Source organism: Xiphophorus maculatus, chromosome 11 (assembly GCF_002775205.1).
Source record: "Xiphophorus maculatus strain JP 163 A chromosome 11, X_maculatus-5.0-male, whole genome shotgun sequence".
NCBI classification, from domain to species: Eukaryota; Metazoa; Chordata; class Actinopteri; order Cyprinodontiformes; family Poeciliidae; genus Xiphophorus; species Xiphophorus maculatus.
Window position 1 is genome coordinate 739922 of NC_036453.1, and position 17363 is coordinate 757284.

At 37.9% G+C, this 17363-nt stretch overlaps 1 protein-coding gene across 2 annotated transcripts in view; it reads right to left on the minus strand.

Annotated features, from left to right (window-relative positions):
* Positions 1-14157, minus strand: part of LOC102233680 (whirlin-like) — a 45651-nt gene extending 31494 nt beyond the window's left edge. For both annotated transcript variants that reach the window (XM_023341731.1, XM_014471859.2), the window contains exon 1: positions 12630-14157. In XM_023341731.1, coding sequence (XP_023197499.1) covers positions 12630-13319 — 690 coding nt within the window. In that variant the 5' untranslated portion in view covers positions 13320-14157. The remainder of the gene's footprint in view (positions 1-12629) is intronic.
* Between the last annotated feature and the right edge of the window lie 3206 nt (positions 14158-17363).

Below are 17363 nucleotides of genomic sequence, written 5' to 3' on the forward strand. Positions count from 1 at the left end.
AAGACACCAGGGAAGCTGTTTGTAAGTGCAAAGGTGAAAATTGCAAAACCACTCAAGCAGAAGTTTGACATCATAAAGCAGAGAGAATGTGGGAAACCAGGACAAGTAGCATTTTGATATCTGCAGACTGCAGAATTGTAGTCTTATTTTTGTTAGATCTTACTACTGCCCGTGATACTGTTGATCACAGAAATTATCATCCCAAAGTGAGGAAAGTATCTGGTTGGCAAAGCATGAGATTTAGTAATGTTATTTCTGCATGTTTACTCTGCAAATTATAGGTTTAAGGTTTCAAAAAGTTTTAAAAAATCAGTAGCAACCTTGTGAATATTTGCTTAACAAACTGCTGCGGTGTTAAGGTTATTCTATTCCTAATACATCATTATAAAACCGCTTGTCTAACAAATTATGTGTTCTGAATCTTAAGAGCCTTAACTCAAATCTTAAACAGAAATTCTTACCATCTAACCAGAGAACATGAAGACCTCAATATTAATACTGCAGATGTAAGGCATTTCCATTTATGTTAAAGTCTGTTATCCCATTATTCTGCGACTGTTAGACTTCAACTGCGTCAAAGAGGATATACTTAAAGTGCATTAGTTTCCATGATCTGCACTCCGAGGCTTTTATCAGCTACAATGTCCCTTCAGTTCAAACAGAGATGGGCAGAAAGGTATTCTCATACTCAGCTCCATCCGCCTGAAACATTTTACCACAGCAGCTGAATTTATCCAGTAACAGAAACAGACAACATATGCATATCCTTTCAGGAATTTTACAAGAATGTCTCTGCTTTGGTTCTGTCTCTTTTCTGCCTCAGTTTCTTTATCTCTTTAAAATAAAATTTCTAGCTTAAGTCGGGTACCTGGTACATGGGGACCTTCGAACTGTAGCAGAGAAAGTTTTTTTTTGGATGAACTATCTTCACATATTAGTATAAACTTACTAAGATTATGAAAAATGGCGCCGGCTCAGCTGACTGCCTGCAGACGCAGCTCCTGTCTTGTGCTGTAACTGCGAAATAATTTCCCTGCTGGGATGAATAAAGTAAAAAAAAATATTATTGTTATTATTACCTTTAATTCATTTGAATAAATTAAATTATTTCATGTAAATTTGTGCTGGGTTTCTTTTTTTTATTCTTTCAAAGCAATATAGAGTAAATCTGATCATTTTCTGTGATGCAAAGCACAAAGGTCATCATTTCCATAACAGAAGACTAACCAGTAAGCTGATGAACAGGAAGGTATTCAGATCATCTATCTTCTACCAGGCAATAGAAAATAACCCAGATAAACTATAGGGAGCTTTGGTAGTCTGCAACTAGAGCTTGTCTAACAAATGACAGAGAGAAAGTGCTGTATGACAAAGGAAGCCTCCGCAGGCAAGTCCATTCACTTTGTTCAGCTCTGGATTCCAACAATAGATTCTAGGAGCTGCTTGTCTATTTTAGGCCTGGTGTTTTTGTGGACCCATCATCTGTAGCTTGAGACAGTCAAAGATCAGTGCTGGAATTGGCAGAGGGAAGGGACACTCTTGTGCGATTTAGGCTATATAAGCTTCCACGCAGTGCTTCAGCTGGGTTGGAGTGGGTGGAAGAAGAGCTCTCTGTGGGACTTGCGCAGCGCAGGATGGGTAGGTGAATAGAGAGTGGTAGGGAGAGAGTTATGTCTATGATAAAAGTGGATGGGTATATTTTTATTCTGGTGGTGAGCTAACATCCAGGACAAAAGGCCAGTGTCAACGTCAGTACTGGTCAGTCACGCTATGCGATAAGATAATAAGATTAGATAAGTTAATAATACTTTACTCACCTAAGGGGGGGAAATTTTGTTTGTGCCAGCATAGCACACAATAAAAATAAAAATAAATAAATAAAGTAATAAGAATAAACATACAACAATAACAAATAATGAGTAGGGATAGTCCTATGGACACACACATATTGCTCAGTATATGACGAAATATATATTTAACATTTAAAACGCCCAGCTCTAGAGACTATGTATGTATTATAAGTTTGATAGTCTCAGGCAGAAAAGACTTGCTGTAGCATTTTTTATCACATCGGCAGTAATTTTTGATTATGTCTGCTCCTCAGACTGTCCACCACACTGTAGAGGAGATGAAATGCATCATCCTTGATAGCTCTGATCTTCTCTTCCAGTGGAGCCAACTTGATGTCCACAACTGACTCAGCCTTTCTTATCCGTTTGTTAAGTCTGTATAAGTTTTTAACCTTCATTGCAGCACCCCAGCACACCACTGCATTGAAGATGGAACTAGCCACTGATGATTGGGAGAACATGAACAGCATCCTACTGCAGATGTTAAAAGACCGGAGACAATAAAAAAGTGAGATTGGAAAAAATTTCAGTTTTTCAATTTCTCTTTATTCCTGAAGAGACATCGGAATAAAGAGGAGCATGAAACCAATATTCACGAACACACAGACCATGCAGCAGCGTGACAGTTTTTATCCTCTGTTGTCCAGTTGCATAATAATTCTGCACACAAATAGTTGTCCAGTAATCATGCACACGGATATTGTCCTAAGAATGCCAAACTCTCACTTTTACTTTCTTAAATATTCAGGTTTGAGAGGTTATTAACATTTTGGAGAGCGTTGGAGTTGCTCAACAATAAAATGAATTCTCAAAACTACAACCTGCGTAATTGTGCACAGTGTACATTTTAATGTATACTTTTTGACAAAATCTAGATACGATAAAAAGTTGCAATCTTGAAAATACGACAATGTTCACAGAGCAAAAAAATAAATAAATATTTTCAAATGAAAAGTATTGAAATAATTTTTGTTTTACGCCATTGTACATTTGTGAAAACCAGGCCTAAATGATGCAGCACACCAACCTGGATCCAGGTCTGGATTTGAAGACTCCTGCTCTAGCGGATTGAACATTTTAGACATTTACTGTTGCACAGAAATTTCTCCACTGTGGAACAATGAAGGATATTTCTATTGTATTCTACTTGTAGTTGTTTTAGTTGCATAAAGAGATGGGAAGAGTGACCTGAGATTGATCAGTCCCTGCGATCAGTCCCTATTTCTGACCATCAATCCAAATTAAATATGTAACACCATCCCCTCTAATAAATGCAGAGTATATTAAAACTATTTTATAACACTGAATATCCCTCTTACAATTCAAAGCAAAATGCTGAAATATCTACATCAACCCTGTTTTCTGATAAAACCCTAAAAGTTCCATAGATCAGTATTACGGTACTCTGTGCTGATGGTGTGTCTGTTGTTTAAGGGTTCATTGAGTTAAATTGACTGTCAGCTCAAATGTCCACTGCCAGCTGCTTTCTTTTCCATGACCATTTTTCACACTTACTTTAGCAGGTCCTTTTTTTTTAACCATAATTTTCTGTTTTTATCTGTAGGAAATAAGCCAAACTGCATAATCAACATTTTCTCAATGAGTGTGCAAAAGTTCCAGTATTTGTATTAAAATTTCAATGGTAAAATAAACGTACAAAATCAAGAAATAAATTTGATGATTTTTGACTTTGCCTTCATTTCTTTTTTTAAAGAATTTTTTATGCTCTAGCAGCCTCCATTAAGCAGTAAAGAAGGAGGAGAGTGAAGGGAAAGATACACAGCCAACGGTCTGAGAAAGGAACTGAACTCTAAACATTGTTTTGAGAACAACTGCATCACGGACAACAGGCTCTGCCCACAGTGAGCCCCACAACTGACCCCCAGGACCTTTCTGCTTTATTCTACTTACTGCAGCAGTTCAGTGTAGAAGTCAGTTAGTGTTCATATGTTCAACTGATGCTTAGGAGGCATCTTTAAAAACAAGATGGAAAAATGTCATTGATATTAATGGAAATGATTACTGATTAATATTTAACAAGTGTTTTGGACAATTTTGCAGAGCTTAATGAAACGGAGTGTCATGAGTATTTTTAATACACATTGATGCTGTTTTTAAAAATCACCTTCACACTTAAACCATTCAAGTCAGAAGTGTCACCACCAGCACTCCCAGTATAAAGCTGCTGAGCAGACAGAATATAGATTTCCACCAGGTTAAACATAAATAGTTGTGAACAGTTTCCTGCTGAACATATCACAGTAATATGATTTCCAGCCTCAGGGACTTTCCAGACTGACAACTAGACTTTAACCTTTGTGCTCTAAACATGTAGTGAATCCCTGAAGAGACATCAGAATAAGGAGGAGCATGAAACCAAAATCCATGAACACACAGACCATGCAGCAGCAGGACAGCTTTTCTCCTCTGTGGTCCAGTGTGGCTACAGAACTCATCAGGGAGCAGATTCCCATTAGCCCCTCCCACATACTTATGCTTGTTATCTGAAATATGTGCTTTATAAAATGTTGGGCTATGTGCAAGGACATTTGACAACAACATCTTATAGCAGCGGAGTTTGATAGGGAACGCAGCCAAGGAAGCAGGCACTCAGCAAGGCTTGTTCATAATATTAAACAGATAAATCACAACTGATTTATCAAACTGACAGCAAAGGATAACTTCTCCCACTCAAATACTTAATGATATAATACCCTCCTATATCCGTTGTGGAATAATCTTCTGAAAAGTTTTTTGGTTTTTTCTTGGACTTGTTGAGAGCTTGAACAAGTGCCATTTGGCTTTTAATGTACAATCTTTTATTCTCTAAACAAATACACAGACACGCCGCCCCACACCCCACACACACTCACGTGCACACCCCTGCACACACGCACCGAAATGTAGATGTCATTCTTTATAAATAGTCATAGACTGGCTTCATTCTGCTCAGAAAAGTTCAAAATTAAGCATTTCTACTAATTAAAATCAAAATGCAAAATAAGACCAAAGAATTAATTAACTAAACACATCATGCCCTGGTTTAAAGAAGTTCAATAACAGATGAGAAACAGTCATAGATATTTATCAGCCTGAAAAGTGTTATAAAACCATTTCTAAGGCTTTGGGAACCGCAGTAAAAAGCCTTGCAGTTTTATTTTTTGTTGCCTAGGAAATTTTTTGACACTAGAAAATAGCCTTAATATTGTAAATAACAATGAAAGTCATTTCAAGCTAAAATCCCATTTCTCTTCCTGTCTTTAAATTTTATAAAACCTTTCCATGTTTCCAATCTGAAAGATAGCATCCTGCCTCTCATCAAACCTGCAATGATTAATTTAATGAGGACCAAATCCAAGAAACATCATCATAATTGCCTCTATGCAAGGCAATGTGATGACTAACTCAGGATTAGTGTGGTGTGACAACAATCATTAAGCATGGCTGTTAAATTGCTCATATCAGTGCTGGCTGACAAGCCTTCATTCATAACCTCAACAGCCGGAAAGAGTTTTTAAAGGGATCCCCGATTGGTTGAACATATTGGCCTAAAAATGTTGTAATTTTCCTATTGATTAAAAAATTGCTGTTTGTGATATGTCAAAACTAATAAATACTTTAAAAAAATTATATATTTTGTAACATTCCCACCGCCCCCGAAGATCATAATTTTTTCACCTGCGCAATGCATGTTGGGTTAATGACGTAGTGTAATTTACTGAGTAAACACAGGAAGGCTAACTTTACACGAGTTGTGTTGTTTATCATATTGGGCTTGACTAGTGTAATTTTAGACAATGCCACACTGAGTTGCTGTTGGCTGTAATTTAAGTATATATATAGACAGTGGGGTGAGTCTGCATCACTTTCTACATGAACAAAAAAAGAAGTTGCAGTGGAAAAGGGCCAAACACAACTTCCAAAGGACCTACATTTGTGCTCTCAACATTTCTCTCCAGAAGAGAGAAGCAAAACTATGAAGGCTCTAAAAGGTGGTCGTTCCCTTTGCAAGCTAAAAACAAATGCTGTGTCAGCAGTTTTTATCCACAAAGTGCCTACGCCCAGCCAGTGCCTACCCAGCAAAAGACACTGGAAGAAACATCATATATTATAGACGGTGCTGGAAGCTTTTTGGAATGACAATGGAGCTATTGCTACTGCCACCGGTACTGAAAGTGAAACCACAGACCCGACACCGGACCAAAGACCAGACCCAAAACAGCTGTTGCGAGAGCGGACACAGAGCTATTTACAGAATTACTTACCAGATCAATGTCGTTCAGGTAAATGTCATTCATTGTTTCACTATGTAGCTGAAAATGGCAGCAGCAGCCCAAACACCAGCTTCTTCAGCCAATTATTTCTTCTTGCTCTGTTTGGTTCTCCTTCATTACCTTCATTACCTCTTGTGATTTTTACCGTCAAGTTAAATAAGCAAATCCAACACTTCTGAAAGTATTAATCATCTTCACCCAACTGACACGCACCTTGCAGATTTATATGTAGATTTATTGTTTAATGCATGAACGCTTTTCATGTATTTGAAAACAGATTAGTTGCACTAGAACATAGTTTGTTTATTTATTCATTCATTGTTAATGTAAATTTTTTTTAAAATAAAATCATTACTTGAGAAACTAGTTAATTAAAGTTCAAATGAACTTATTGTTATATGTAATTGATATGTCTCCTATCTATTTGTTGTCAACCTACTCATGGACAATGCATGTTGCCTGTTCATATGCTGCTGATGAAATTCATGTAAAAAAAAAAAAGAAAAGAAAAAAAAATATGAGTTGTTCCTGCATCTCTTTGGAGGAAGAAAGACTTTTTCAAGTTTGGGCAAAACCTGAGGTGGCTTAAGAGAGCAAAAAACTTGACTTGTACAACAAGTAAAGTTGTACAAGTAAAGTATAACTTTACAAGTAAAAAAGTTAACTTTTTTACTTTATAAAAGTAAAGAAGTTTTAAAAAGTTATGCATTTCATTTCAGAGAAAAGCAGAGGAAAAAGAAGCCAAATGTAACTAAAAATCTTCTTATCTGACATTTTTCATCCACTTCTTCTTGACAGAAGATGAGTTTAAACTAAGAGATGTATCTGTTAAACAATAATAGAGCAGATTGTGCTCTGTGTAAAAAGAGTTTTTAACTCTACATTGCTACTTTTCTGTCTACTTCTAAATCGTTGTTTCCCCTTTCCTCAGTTTGCTTTACTAGGAGACACAACATTCACAAATCTTCTGCTCTCCTTACTCCAATTGTTCCCAGAAGTGAATATGTGCTGATCAATGTTCCCTCTGCAGAGCAAACATGGCTGAATATTCATTCCGTCTTGAACTCAATGTGACCAGATGGATTCTGTTCATACACATTCCTCTGTGGAAAGTCTCCGTGTTTAGTATTCTGTCCAAGTCTCTGAAAAGTGTACACACCACTGTCACCAGGGAAATATGGAAGACTGGAGACGAGAGGTGAAGAAGAGACAGCATGAGCATGAAGTAGAGAGGGTTGAGTCAGAGGAACGTTGCAGTGATGGCAAGTCAAGGTGACCGCTCTGACAAAAAAAACAAAAAAAACAGGGCATTTATGTAGTTTAGCTCACAAATGTGATCTGGAATAGCTTAGTATGCATTTAAAGATGTGCAATTTCTTCCTAAAACATATTTTTTAAAAGACGTCTAACAGCTTTTCCTTCTGTTGTCAATCTGTCTGAATCTTGTACCCCAAACACCAACCCTTTACTTCCATTACTCTTCTGTTTACTTTCTCTTTCACTTGCCCCTGCCAGCTCTGCCTTTAACATATTTTCTGAAACATGTCCACTATCTCTTCTCTGCACATGTCCATACCATCTCAGCCTCAAACATTTAACTTTGTCTTCAATCTGCTCAACCTGAGCTTCTGACTGGCTCATTTCCACCCTCGTCAGTTTTGGTCCCTTTCTATAACTGTAGTTTTAAGACTTTATGTTCTATATATTTTAACTTTGCAACAATTTTCTAAACCAGGGTGTTTTTAAATGGGTGACATTCCTGTTTTTAAGATTTTTTATTTTATAACTTTAAGAGATAGAAACTAGTTATTTCTTGACGCAAAATGACACAAAAACAATCAGAGTGAGAAAGCAACATTTAAATTATAAGAATAAGTGCAGTACCAAATGTATACAATATTTTGCAAAAGTTTCCAGAGTTAATTTTTGGACATGTTACTAGTAAGCAGAAATATGTTAGAACTCACCATTGGTCAGCAGTGTTTCAAGATTTTAATTTTATATTTAATTAGCTTCTGCAGCGTATGAACAATATCTAAAAACAATATCTAACAATATCTAACACAGGACATCAGAGGATATTGTATGCTTTGAGGGATACACCATTCTCTAATTGATCATTTTCTTCATGCTGTTTTTAGCAGATAGGTCAGTGTAGATACAATATTAAATTCTGTTTGTGAAATTGCTACTGTGCCCCTGGTATTTTTGAAGATGTTGTTTATTGATTATTACGAGTTGATAGTTTTAGTTTAGATTACTTTTTCTGCCCTTATGGTTCATATGTCAGAGTTCAGCTTCAGAAACAAAATGAAAAGAAAAGCAATTTCTCAAAAATGGCCAAACAATGAACTGAAGAAGAGTAGAAAGGTAGTCCATAAACAGACATAACCCTAAGGCCGGGACTTTAATTAAATAATGTTGATTAATTAATTACTTAGATTTTAATGCATTAAAGTTGTAAAACAATTAATTAATTTTTTTTTATTTTATGTACAAAGGTTCCAGATGGAACATGGTATTTGTGGAACACCAGTTCAATAGGTGACATTCTGACTCAGAAGCTACATCCGAAATCAACACCGAGGGTTAATTTCTACTTCAAAAAATGATCTAATAATAGATCTTTCTGAGCTGGAAAGGTCTATTATTAGAAATTGAAAATGCTGCTTATTTAGTCTATATAGTCTTCAATTAAAATGCAATTAATTAAATAAAATGCAATGAATAAATCTTAATTAATTGTGGAGTACCTGGCAGACTCCACAATTAACTTGATAATTTATTTATTTTTTGATAAGCCCCAAAAGTAATAAAAACGTCTCCTGAAACTTTCCATAGTATATGTAGAACTTGTACATTTCCCCCTGGATTCCTGTTTTTGTTTTGCTGTGATTTTTGTAAGTTTTCTTCTTTGTTTTCTATGAAACATTCTTCATCTACTTGCTGCATCTGCCCTTCTGCTTTTATGTCCAACTCAACCACTATATAACAAGATACTATCTTTTGTTTTCCACCTCATGATTATGTACTAAATTGTGTTGGTTCATCACATACATTGTTAATGAAATATGTTGGACTTTTAGGTTATAATCCAAAATACAATTACCGTACAAGCCAGTCTTAATGCCAGTATTTACGTATGTTAGGCTTGCTAGTTTTCTATATATGTTTGCAGATAGCAAACTGAGATCACTGCCTGCCTCCACTACTTGAAACAAACATAGAGAATGTCCTATTTGCCCAATGGGGTGTAGAAAATAAGCTGCAACACATCTTCTGTACTGTCAGATAAAAGAAGCCACTCAGGCTGTTCCCATCATGCTGGGTTGATTGCAGGTAAAAAAAAGAAGCTCTTATTTCCTCTTAAATAAGCTTTCGCCCGAGGCCTGAACTGTGCAGCCTGTAGAAAAAGTGTGTTTGTGCAGAGATCTCTACAAACTGATTGTGTTTAAGTGAGAAAAGCTTGCAAGGTCACAAAAATATTTCCACAGACAGGTGCTTCAAAGACACAGAAAAACACATTAATGTCTGGGACAACAGAGCTGGGATTCAACATGGCTATTTATAACCAACCAGACGACAGTTTAGAAACATATTTATTTTGCTTCTTGAGACCTTTGACTGAGCCTTTTGTGAAATCTCTTCCAACAAGCTTGGTCCTCCATCACCCTAAACCACACAGATGTGAATATTTATTAAGCTTTTTGAATCAGATGTTTTTTCCTTCATCTGTACTTTGTGGTTTTTGTGCAACAGACAGATCAAGACATTAAGCCGGGCATTTGTACCATTTAGTTTGCACAGTCACACAATTAGGAAAGCATATTTGTATTTTGTGACAACTTTCTTCATAAAATTTAGATTAAAAATTTACACAAGCAACATCACAGATGAGCTCTTTATTCCACTGTAAATATGAACATGTAGGGTCAGAGAAAGGGAGCCTAAGAACCTGTATGGCTGTGTAAGGAGTGAATGGCAGGAAAAGTAGGAGGCATTCCAACGTGTTGATTCTTGGACACTTCTGTTAAGGTCAAAGATGGGGGGTAACAAACTTCAAGTATTCCCTTACTGTATTTAATTACAATTAAATTGTTCTAACCTCGCATGAACTGACAAGTAACATTGATAACTGCGGTCGGGGGCACATGGAGCGCAGCGTCACCTGCCAATGTCCCAGGTAATGTTAAACTGAACTAATGATCTCTATCTCATATTAACATTTACAGTTATATTCAATAAATTAGTATATGGGTTCCGATGAGGCTCATTTGTCAGTTTTTGAAAACAACTTAATCAGGTATTAAATATATCTTTCATTGGACCCACATTTCTGCATTAAGGTTTTCTTTATTGGTCTGGAATATAATCAGAAATGTCATGTTTTTCATTAGCTGTAAGCAACAAATCATCCTCATTAACAAATAAAAGCTTGAAAACAGTTTGTGGGGAATTAATCTGTGTGATGTGTTTAACTTGTGAGCTGAGTTACTGAAATTCATGAACTTTTCATAAGTATTCTAAGTTATTGAAAATGAGTGTTAAGGACTGCGAGAGCGACGCAGGTCATCCCTGAAAATCTGATGCACAGAATCACAAATCTAAATCTAAACTGTCACAGAAAGTAAATGCAATAAAAACATGTTTTATCTGCAGCATTGTTCATTAACATGGCACATTGCTGATGTATTAAATTAAATATGATAGGTAGACATTTAATGATATTGTATTAGCCATTAGGTTATACATTCAGCAAGTGCATTTACTTTTAATACTTTAAGTATTTCTAAAAGCCAGTACTGTCTACTTTTACTTAAGTACATTGTTTGAGTACTTTCTCCACAACTGGCACAGGAAAACACAAACAAATTTGAACTGAGAATCCCCCGCCCACCCATTCTGTTACTGCATGAATAAAGTAGTGCATCTTGTTTAAATTAGTTGAACAAGTGATCCAGGAAATCTCTAATTAGATTTAGAATACAAGACTTTCCTTGCAATAACCAAGTACACTGTAAAACATTTGAAGGTGGCTTAACTTGAAAATGAAAGTCCACCTGCTGCAATTTAAGTCAATAAGAAGATTTTTTGGTTTAAACTCAGAAATTAAAGGTCATGAAGTTAATTTTACAAGAGACAAGCTATCTAAACATTGTTTTATTTTTTAAGTTTCTTAATCTTGAATGGTGAGTTTTAACTTAATGCTGCAATCTAAAGCAAATAATTATTTCACAATATGCAGGGGAAAAAAACTTCCCTAATCTAGTTAGAGAGCCACATTTCTCTGTTATTTTCACTCACAATATCAAGTTAAAATAACTACTTATTTTACTTTAGAATAATTTTAATACTTGTTTTAAATTGCATGAACAAAATTTCTGATCTGATATTGAATTGTATTAAATATCACAATGAATTCTGCTCAAAACATGTAGTGTGAACAGAACATCATCCTCAAGCTTTGCAACCTGTCAGTTGTATTTAAATAAGCATTTGCCTTAACACACTTCCATCTCATTCACGGTGCAACACGGGATATAAAAACATGCTGCTAAACACACTGGGAAATAGTTTCCTCTCCCGTTTTTTCTCTTCTTTCATTTTTTAAGTGCTAATCTAAAAACTCTAGTTTATGCAACTCTTGGAGGTTTGACAAAATACATAAAAAGTAAGTTAATCTTTCACAAACGCACACATTTATGTTCAAAATTTAAAGCTCTCTAAATTTATTAAATTTATTTGACTTTAAGAGTAGAAGATAGAGTGACGCAACTAAATACAGCTCAAATGTTTTACAGTGAATATTTAATATCAGCCAGATGCTTTTTAACACAGGAAGCAGCAACTGAAAATAAAGACTGATTCTCCTGATATTCAAAACCAATTTGTAGTGAATAGTTTGAAACTTTGGAGCTTATCACCTTTTCCACCAAACCTCTTAGACTCTCAAAGGATTAGGGTTACCATAATTATTAGCATACAAAGAAAGACAGAGGTGTTGTCAGATTTTGCATTAAAATAAATCAAAAATTAATATATTAAAGCATGACTACCTTGTATGCCATAAAACATTGTCCCAGGCAGTTTTGAAATTGGTTTAGACATTTTTTGATAGTTATTTAAGTGGATAAAATATTTTTCATGACTCATCAAGAAAGAGTTTACAGAATCTAACCCCATGTATTAAAATAATCAGCAGCATTACTGCAAAGTTAGTTGTTGTTTTCTGTTTTTAAAACGGAAGCAGAAGGAGCCTTTACTGTAGTGGCAGAGCAGGAAGACAGAGTGAAGCTCAACGGTGCTGAAGAACTTAGAAAAAGGGATGAGGCAGCTTCCTTCTGGCTCCCTGGCTACAGAGAGACTGTCCCACACTGCTGCTGTTTTAGGTCAGGACAGCATGGTTCACTGCTTCCGCCTCATCCAGCAGTCTACAAAAACAGCCATCTACTCAAACCGTGCTGCACAAATCAACATATTCCCACATGTGTGAACCCCTACTTACCTTCACCGCCTCTGTGTGAGAGACAGAGTCAAACACCGAGTCGTTCGCTGCTACTATCTGGTCCCCGATCCTCAGTCCTTCCCTCTCGGCCGATGAGCCCGGCTCCACCAGCGACACGTAGATCCCCACGCCGTGCTCTGACCCCCCGCGGATGCTAAAACCTAGACCTTCTTGGCTCCTGGAGCGCGTCAGGGTAACTTGACGCACTTCTCCGAAGAGGCCCTCGCTGAAGAGCGGGGCCGTGGAAACAGTCGGTTCCGGACAAGTCGTCGTGGGAGGCTGCTCGCAGACTGAGCTGATATACGACTGCAGAGTGGAATCGCCCTCATCTCCGAAGCTTTCCGCGCTGCCGTTGCTGGGCAGCAGGTCTGTTTTCAGGTAGAGCCCCTCGGAGGTGTACTGGTCAAAGAGGAGCTGGTCGGACCTGGGGATGACGAGACGCAGCATGGGCAACAGCTGTCGCTTCGCGGGCGTGTTGAGAATCACTTTGAGAGTCTGGACCAGGTCGTAAACGTTGCGTTTGGCGTGGTAAACATTTAGACAGTGGATAAATTGCTCTCTCTCCAGGTCACTTAGCAGCACATTGAGTGTGTTATGGAGCCTTCGGACATTTGTCGAGAGCGCACGGCTCCCTACGCCGGCCGAGTTCACCGATGTGTTGGGCGAAGCGCGCTCCAGATCAGCGCTCATCCTACCGCATAACGGAGAAACAGCGTGCCATGCAGACCTGTGGACGGATCGGGCATTTGGTCCAGCGCCGGTCACTTCACATCGCCCACCAACAAATTTAAACAGCTCCCCGAGCTTCAGGCATCAACAGGTGACCGGTAATATAAGTGCGTAATGGCGTTGGAGTGCGCCCAGATTGTCACGGAAAGAAACACATTTTCCCATCTGAGGTCTACGTTTCTCCTGCTCCGAAATCAGAGGGCAACGTGCTGCTCCGTCCTCTCTTTATTGCAGGCTCAACACGAGCTGCACCGGGGTTCTGAACGGGACGCACCGCTGCGACTCTGATTGTCCGGTGAGATGGAATATATCAAACGCAACAAAAACTGTTTTCATTCATGTGAATCTTCAATAAGCCTATTTGAAAAACAGCATAACCATATTCTAACTATGAATATCTCTACGAAAAGAGAATCTGCTCCTTTCTGCGACGAAGCTCCCTGTGAGCGCAGCTGGAAGAGAGCGCGGAACGGGTCGCGCTCTGGAGTCTTTGTAGGAAATGACGCAAGTTTGTATGACCATGGCAGTGCGTGTTGCTTGGAAACTACCATACGCCACTCACCACTCTTTAAATGAAGACTGAAGCTAATGTGACACAGCTGATTGAATGTACAGCAACAATATGAGCGTTAAAAACAGACCAGAATAACCAGGATAAGTGATGATGATGATGATGATGATGATGATGATGATGATGATGATGATGATGATGATATTGTTATACTATTATATAATACAATTTTATCATGGCATTCATGTCATTCATTTTACATATCTCCCCAAATATAATAAAGTCCAATCAGAGTCACTTGATCATACTGCATGATGCTTATTGAGTAAATGCAACACATCCATGAGGAAGTGAGAGTGGAAAAAAACGATTCCCTTACAGCAGAACCTGGCTCAGTGGAAGTTGTCAAGGTTCAGATCTGGACACAGTGCAGAGTCAGCTCTATTAAAATTTCACTATGAAATCAGCCGGGCACCTGATGCTACATGTCCATGTACTGGTATTGCTGGATCCCACAGAGAGACCACAGAAAATTGGATCCTTGGAAAATTCAGTCAGCATGTCACAGAATTTTCCATTCTTTTGATTTGTCCTGTTTTATATCTACATTCTGGCTTCAGGATCTATCAAAGTGAAACACAATCTGTTTTTTCACTGCTATGCTGATAATGTACAAATCTTTTCTACCATTTTAACCCAGTGAAATCGCTAACTCTCTGTTAAGCTAATGAGATGAGATGACTGTTATAGCTTCATCTTACAGATCAAATGTAACGTGTAGACTAAAAAAAGTCTGTGAAAAACAGTAAAAAAAAGGTAAAACATCCAATTCAAGGGAATACTTTTTATGAGCACCTGTAAAGCAGCAGATTCCACAGTCACTTAACTGGCCACTGTAATATGATTTATGAGTGCTACTAAAAACAAGTTTATGTCATGGACCTTTTACTGGATCATAGTCTGCTCATTCTCCTGCAACTCTATGTCCAACTGACCATGTAAAAAACGCTGAGCAACTGTGGATAACGCGACTGTCTCACTAGAGTAGTGTTTCTGACTCCTGGTCCCCAGGATCCATTGCCCAGCATGTTCTAGGTGTTTCCCTTCTTCCAGACACCTGACTTGAATAAGTGGGTGATTAACAGACTTCAGGTGTGCGGAGGAGGTCATGCAGTCATTTGAATCAGGTGTTCTGGAACAGAGACACATCTAAGACATGCAGAACTGATGTGGAGGTTCATTAGTTGAATTCAGGTAAAAGTGTAAACCTCTTCATCTTTCAGCTTCCCTCCCTGCCTCATTTGCACACATGTTGTCTTCTTCTGACTTTCAGTTCAGTTCACATCATCCTCACCAGGCTGCTCCCCACAGATACATAAGGATGCCATCACAATGCCATATGAAAACAAGATAGTCAATGGAGACTCCTTCCTGACTTCTTATCAGCCTGTCATGATTCTAACCAGAGACTGAGAGCTGATGCCAGACACATTCCCCATCACCTCCCTGAAGACATCTGTCACTCTGATCACACACTTCACACACCTCACCACTATGTATTTCCCTGGTTGTACATGTCCTGCCCGCCCTCACATATTTCTTTCCCACACATAACTTCCTCACACTTCAACATTCATCTCTTTTCATCCGATCATCTGCTGCCTCTAGAGTCATACAGACACAAAGCAGCTTCTTCTAACCTTTTCCATCAACATTGTCAAGGCAACCACCACTTCAGCAGAAAGCCATGCTGCTGCTCATTATCTAGTAAGTGTTTACCCTCTAAAATCTCATATGGTTTTTAGCAAACTGGCCATCACTCTCCACTCTTTCCAACCTCTTCATGGTATGTCTTATCAATGTCACTCCTCTGTATTTATTCTTAACTCTTCACATCACCCTGTGAAATAAATGTGAACTACTCAACAACATCTGAGTGGGATGGGACTATGGCTGCTCCATCTGGATTCAGGTGACAGTGGGTGTCTGTCTGTCATCTTTTAGCTGATCAAGCTGCATTATAGCAGTTATCATCTCCCTGTCAAACCCAACCCTGAGGCTATTTTTAAGCATCTATTATTAGAATACCAGAGTTTGTCTTCCTCCTCTCAACAGTTAAGAGCCTCCTCTGTCTGTCCCATTCACAGAAGGAGACTGCGAGGAGAGATACTTGTCACTTGCCAGGAATCTGACTCCTCACGATGGCAGCACAGCTGGGCCTTTTAGGAGCTTTTTAAGTCAGGACTTTTGAAAACAAAAATTACCATAAATTACAGCATTTCAAATCATCATGCAGTTTTCTTATTGCTTCAACAGATTTAGTTTACTAAATGTTTCTATTGCATTTTGCTTATTTCATTATGTGCTCATTCCTAAACCTTTGTAATGTGATTAGCCATTTTCTCACTATTTGTTATGTTTTTGCATGTCATTGGCAGAGGATTTGATGCTGACGTTGACTGGCCCTCTAATTTTTCTAAGTTATCTCTAAAGAAGTTGGCAAACTCTTTGCAAGCCCTGGTAGAGTGGAGTTCAGATGCTATAGTCATAGAAGCGTTAAGGCATTGCAGCAGTTGCAGCTATCCAGTCTGTGTCTGCCTCCTTAATGGGGACATGGTACTCCATGCTGCATACAGATGGATATGGCACAGGTTTGGCTCATTATTTTTGCAACTCAGTCTTGACAGGGCTTCCTTCCTCTCTACACCAAATAATTAATCTTAGTCTGGTTTAGTGTAGTCTGGTTTGTCTGTTTTCTCACTGTCCTCTTGTCAAATCTTCTATCATCACATTTTACTGTGGCTCTGGCATTTTCTTGTACCAAATACACTGTTTGGTATTGTGGCACAAAATATTCAGTTTGATATCAGATCATAACATATGTTTGCAGACCTGGATGCTTTCTTTGGAAGAAGAGACTTAAATTTTGGAAAAAATCTTATTCCATCTTATGGAATAAGATGTATTGTTACAGGGGATTGTTATTGCATGTAGAACAGAATCAGTATCTACAGTTTTAGTGGTGCTTTCCTTTGTTTTAGTGGAAAAGTACAGTTTTTTATATCAATGATGCTATAAAGTAAATTTTTACTGATGACTGTTTCTTAACAGTGCCATAATATGATTCTCTGAAGTATCCTATCTCCTTAATGTTGTGTTTGTGCAATTAGATTCTCTTCATTCTTCATAACCTCTGTGGAATCTATGACTTTAGCCAAAGGGTACAAAAGAGCTATTGCTAAGAAAAAAAGTGGGAATCATACTAGTCATACTGGTCAGAACTGATTTGCTTGAGGAGTCCTCAAGAAAATTTAAAACTTGTCACAACATTCAAAAGATACGCCTTGAAGTTCTCAGCAGACTGGCTCAGGTAACTTGCTGATGGTGATTGCGACTGCTATGCTGGAGGAGATACTCGCCTCTATTCTAAACTCATTTAGTTTTCTTTTTCTGTACTGTGGAGAAACAAAGCCTCTTATGGAGCACAGTATGAG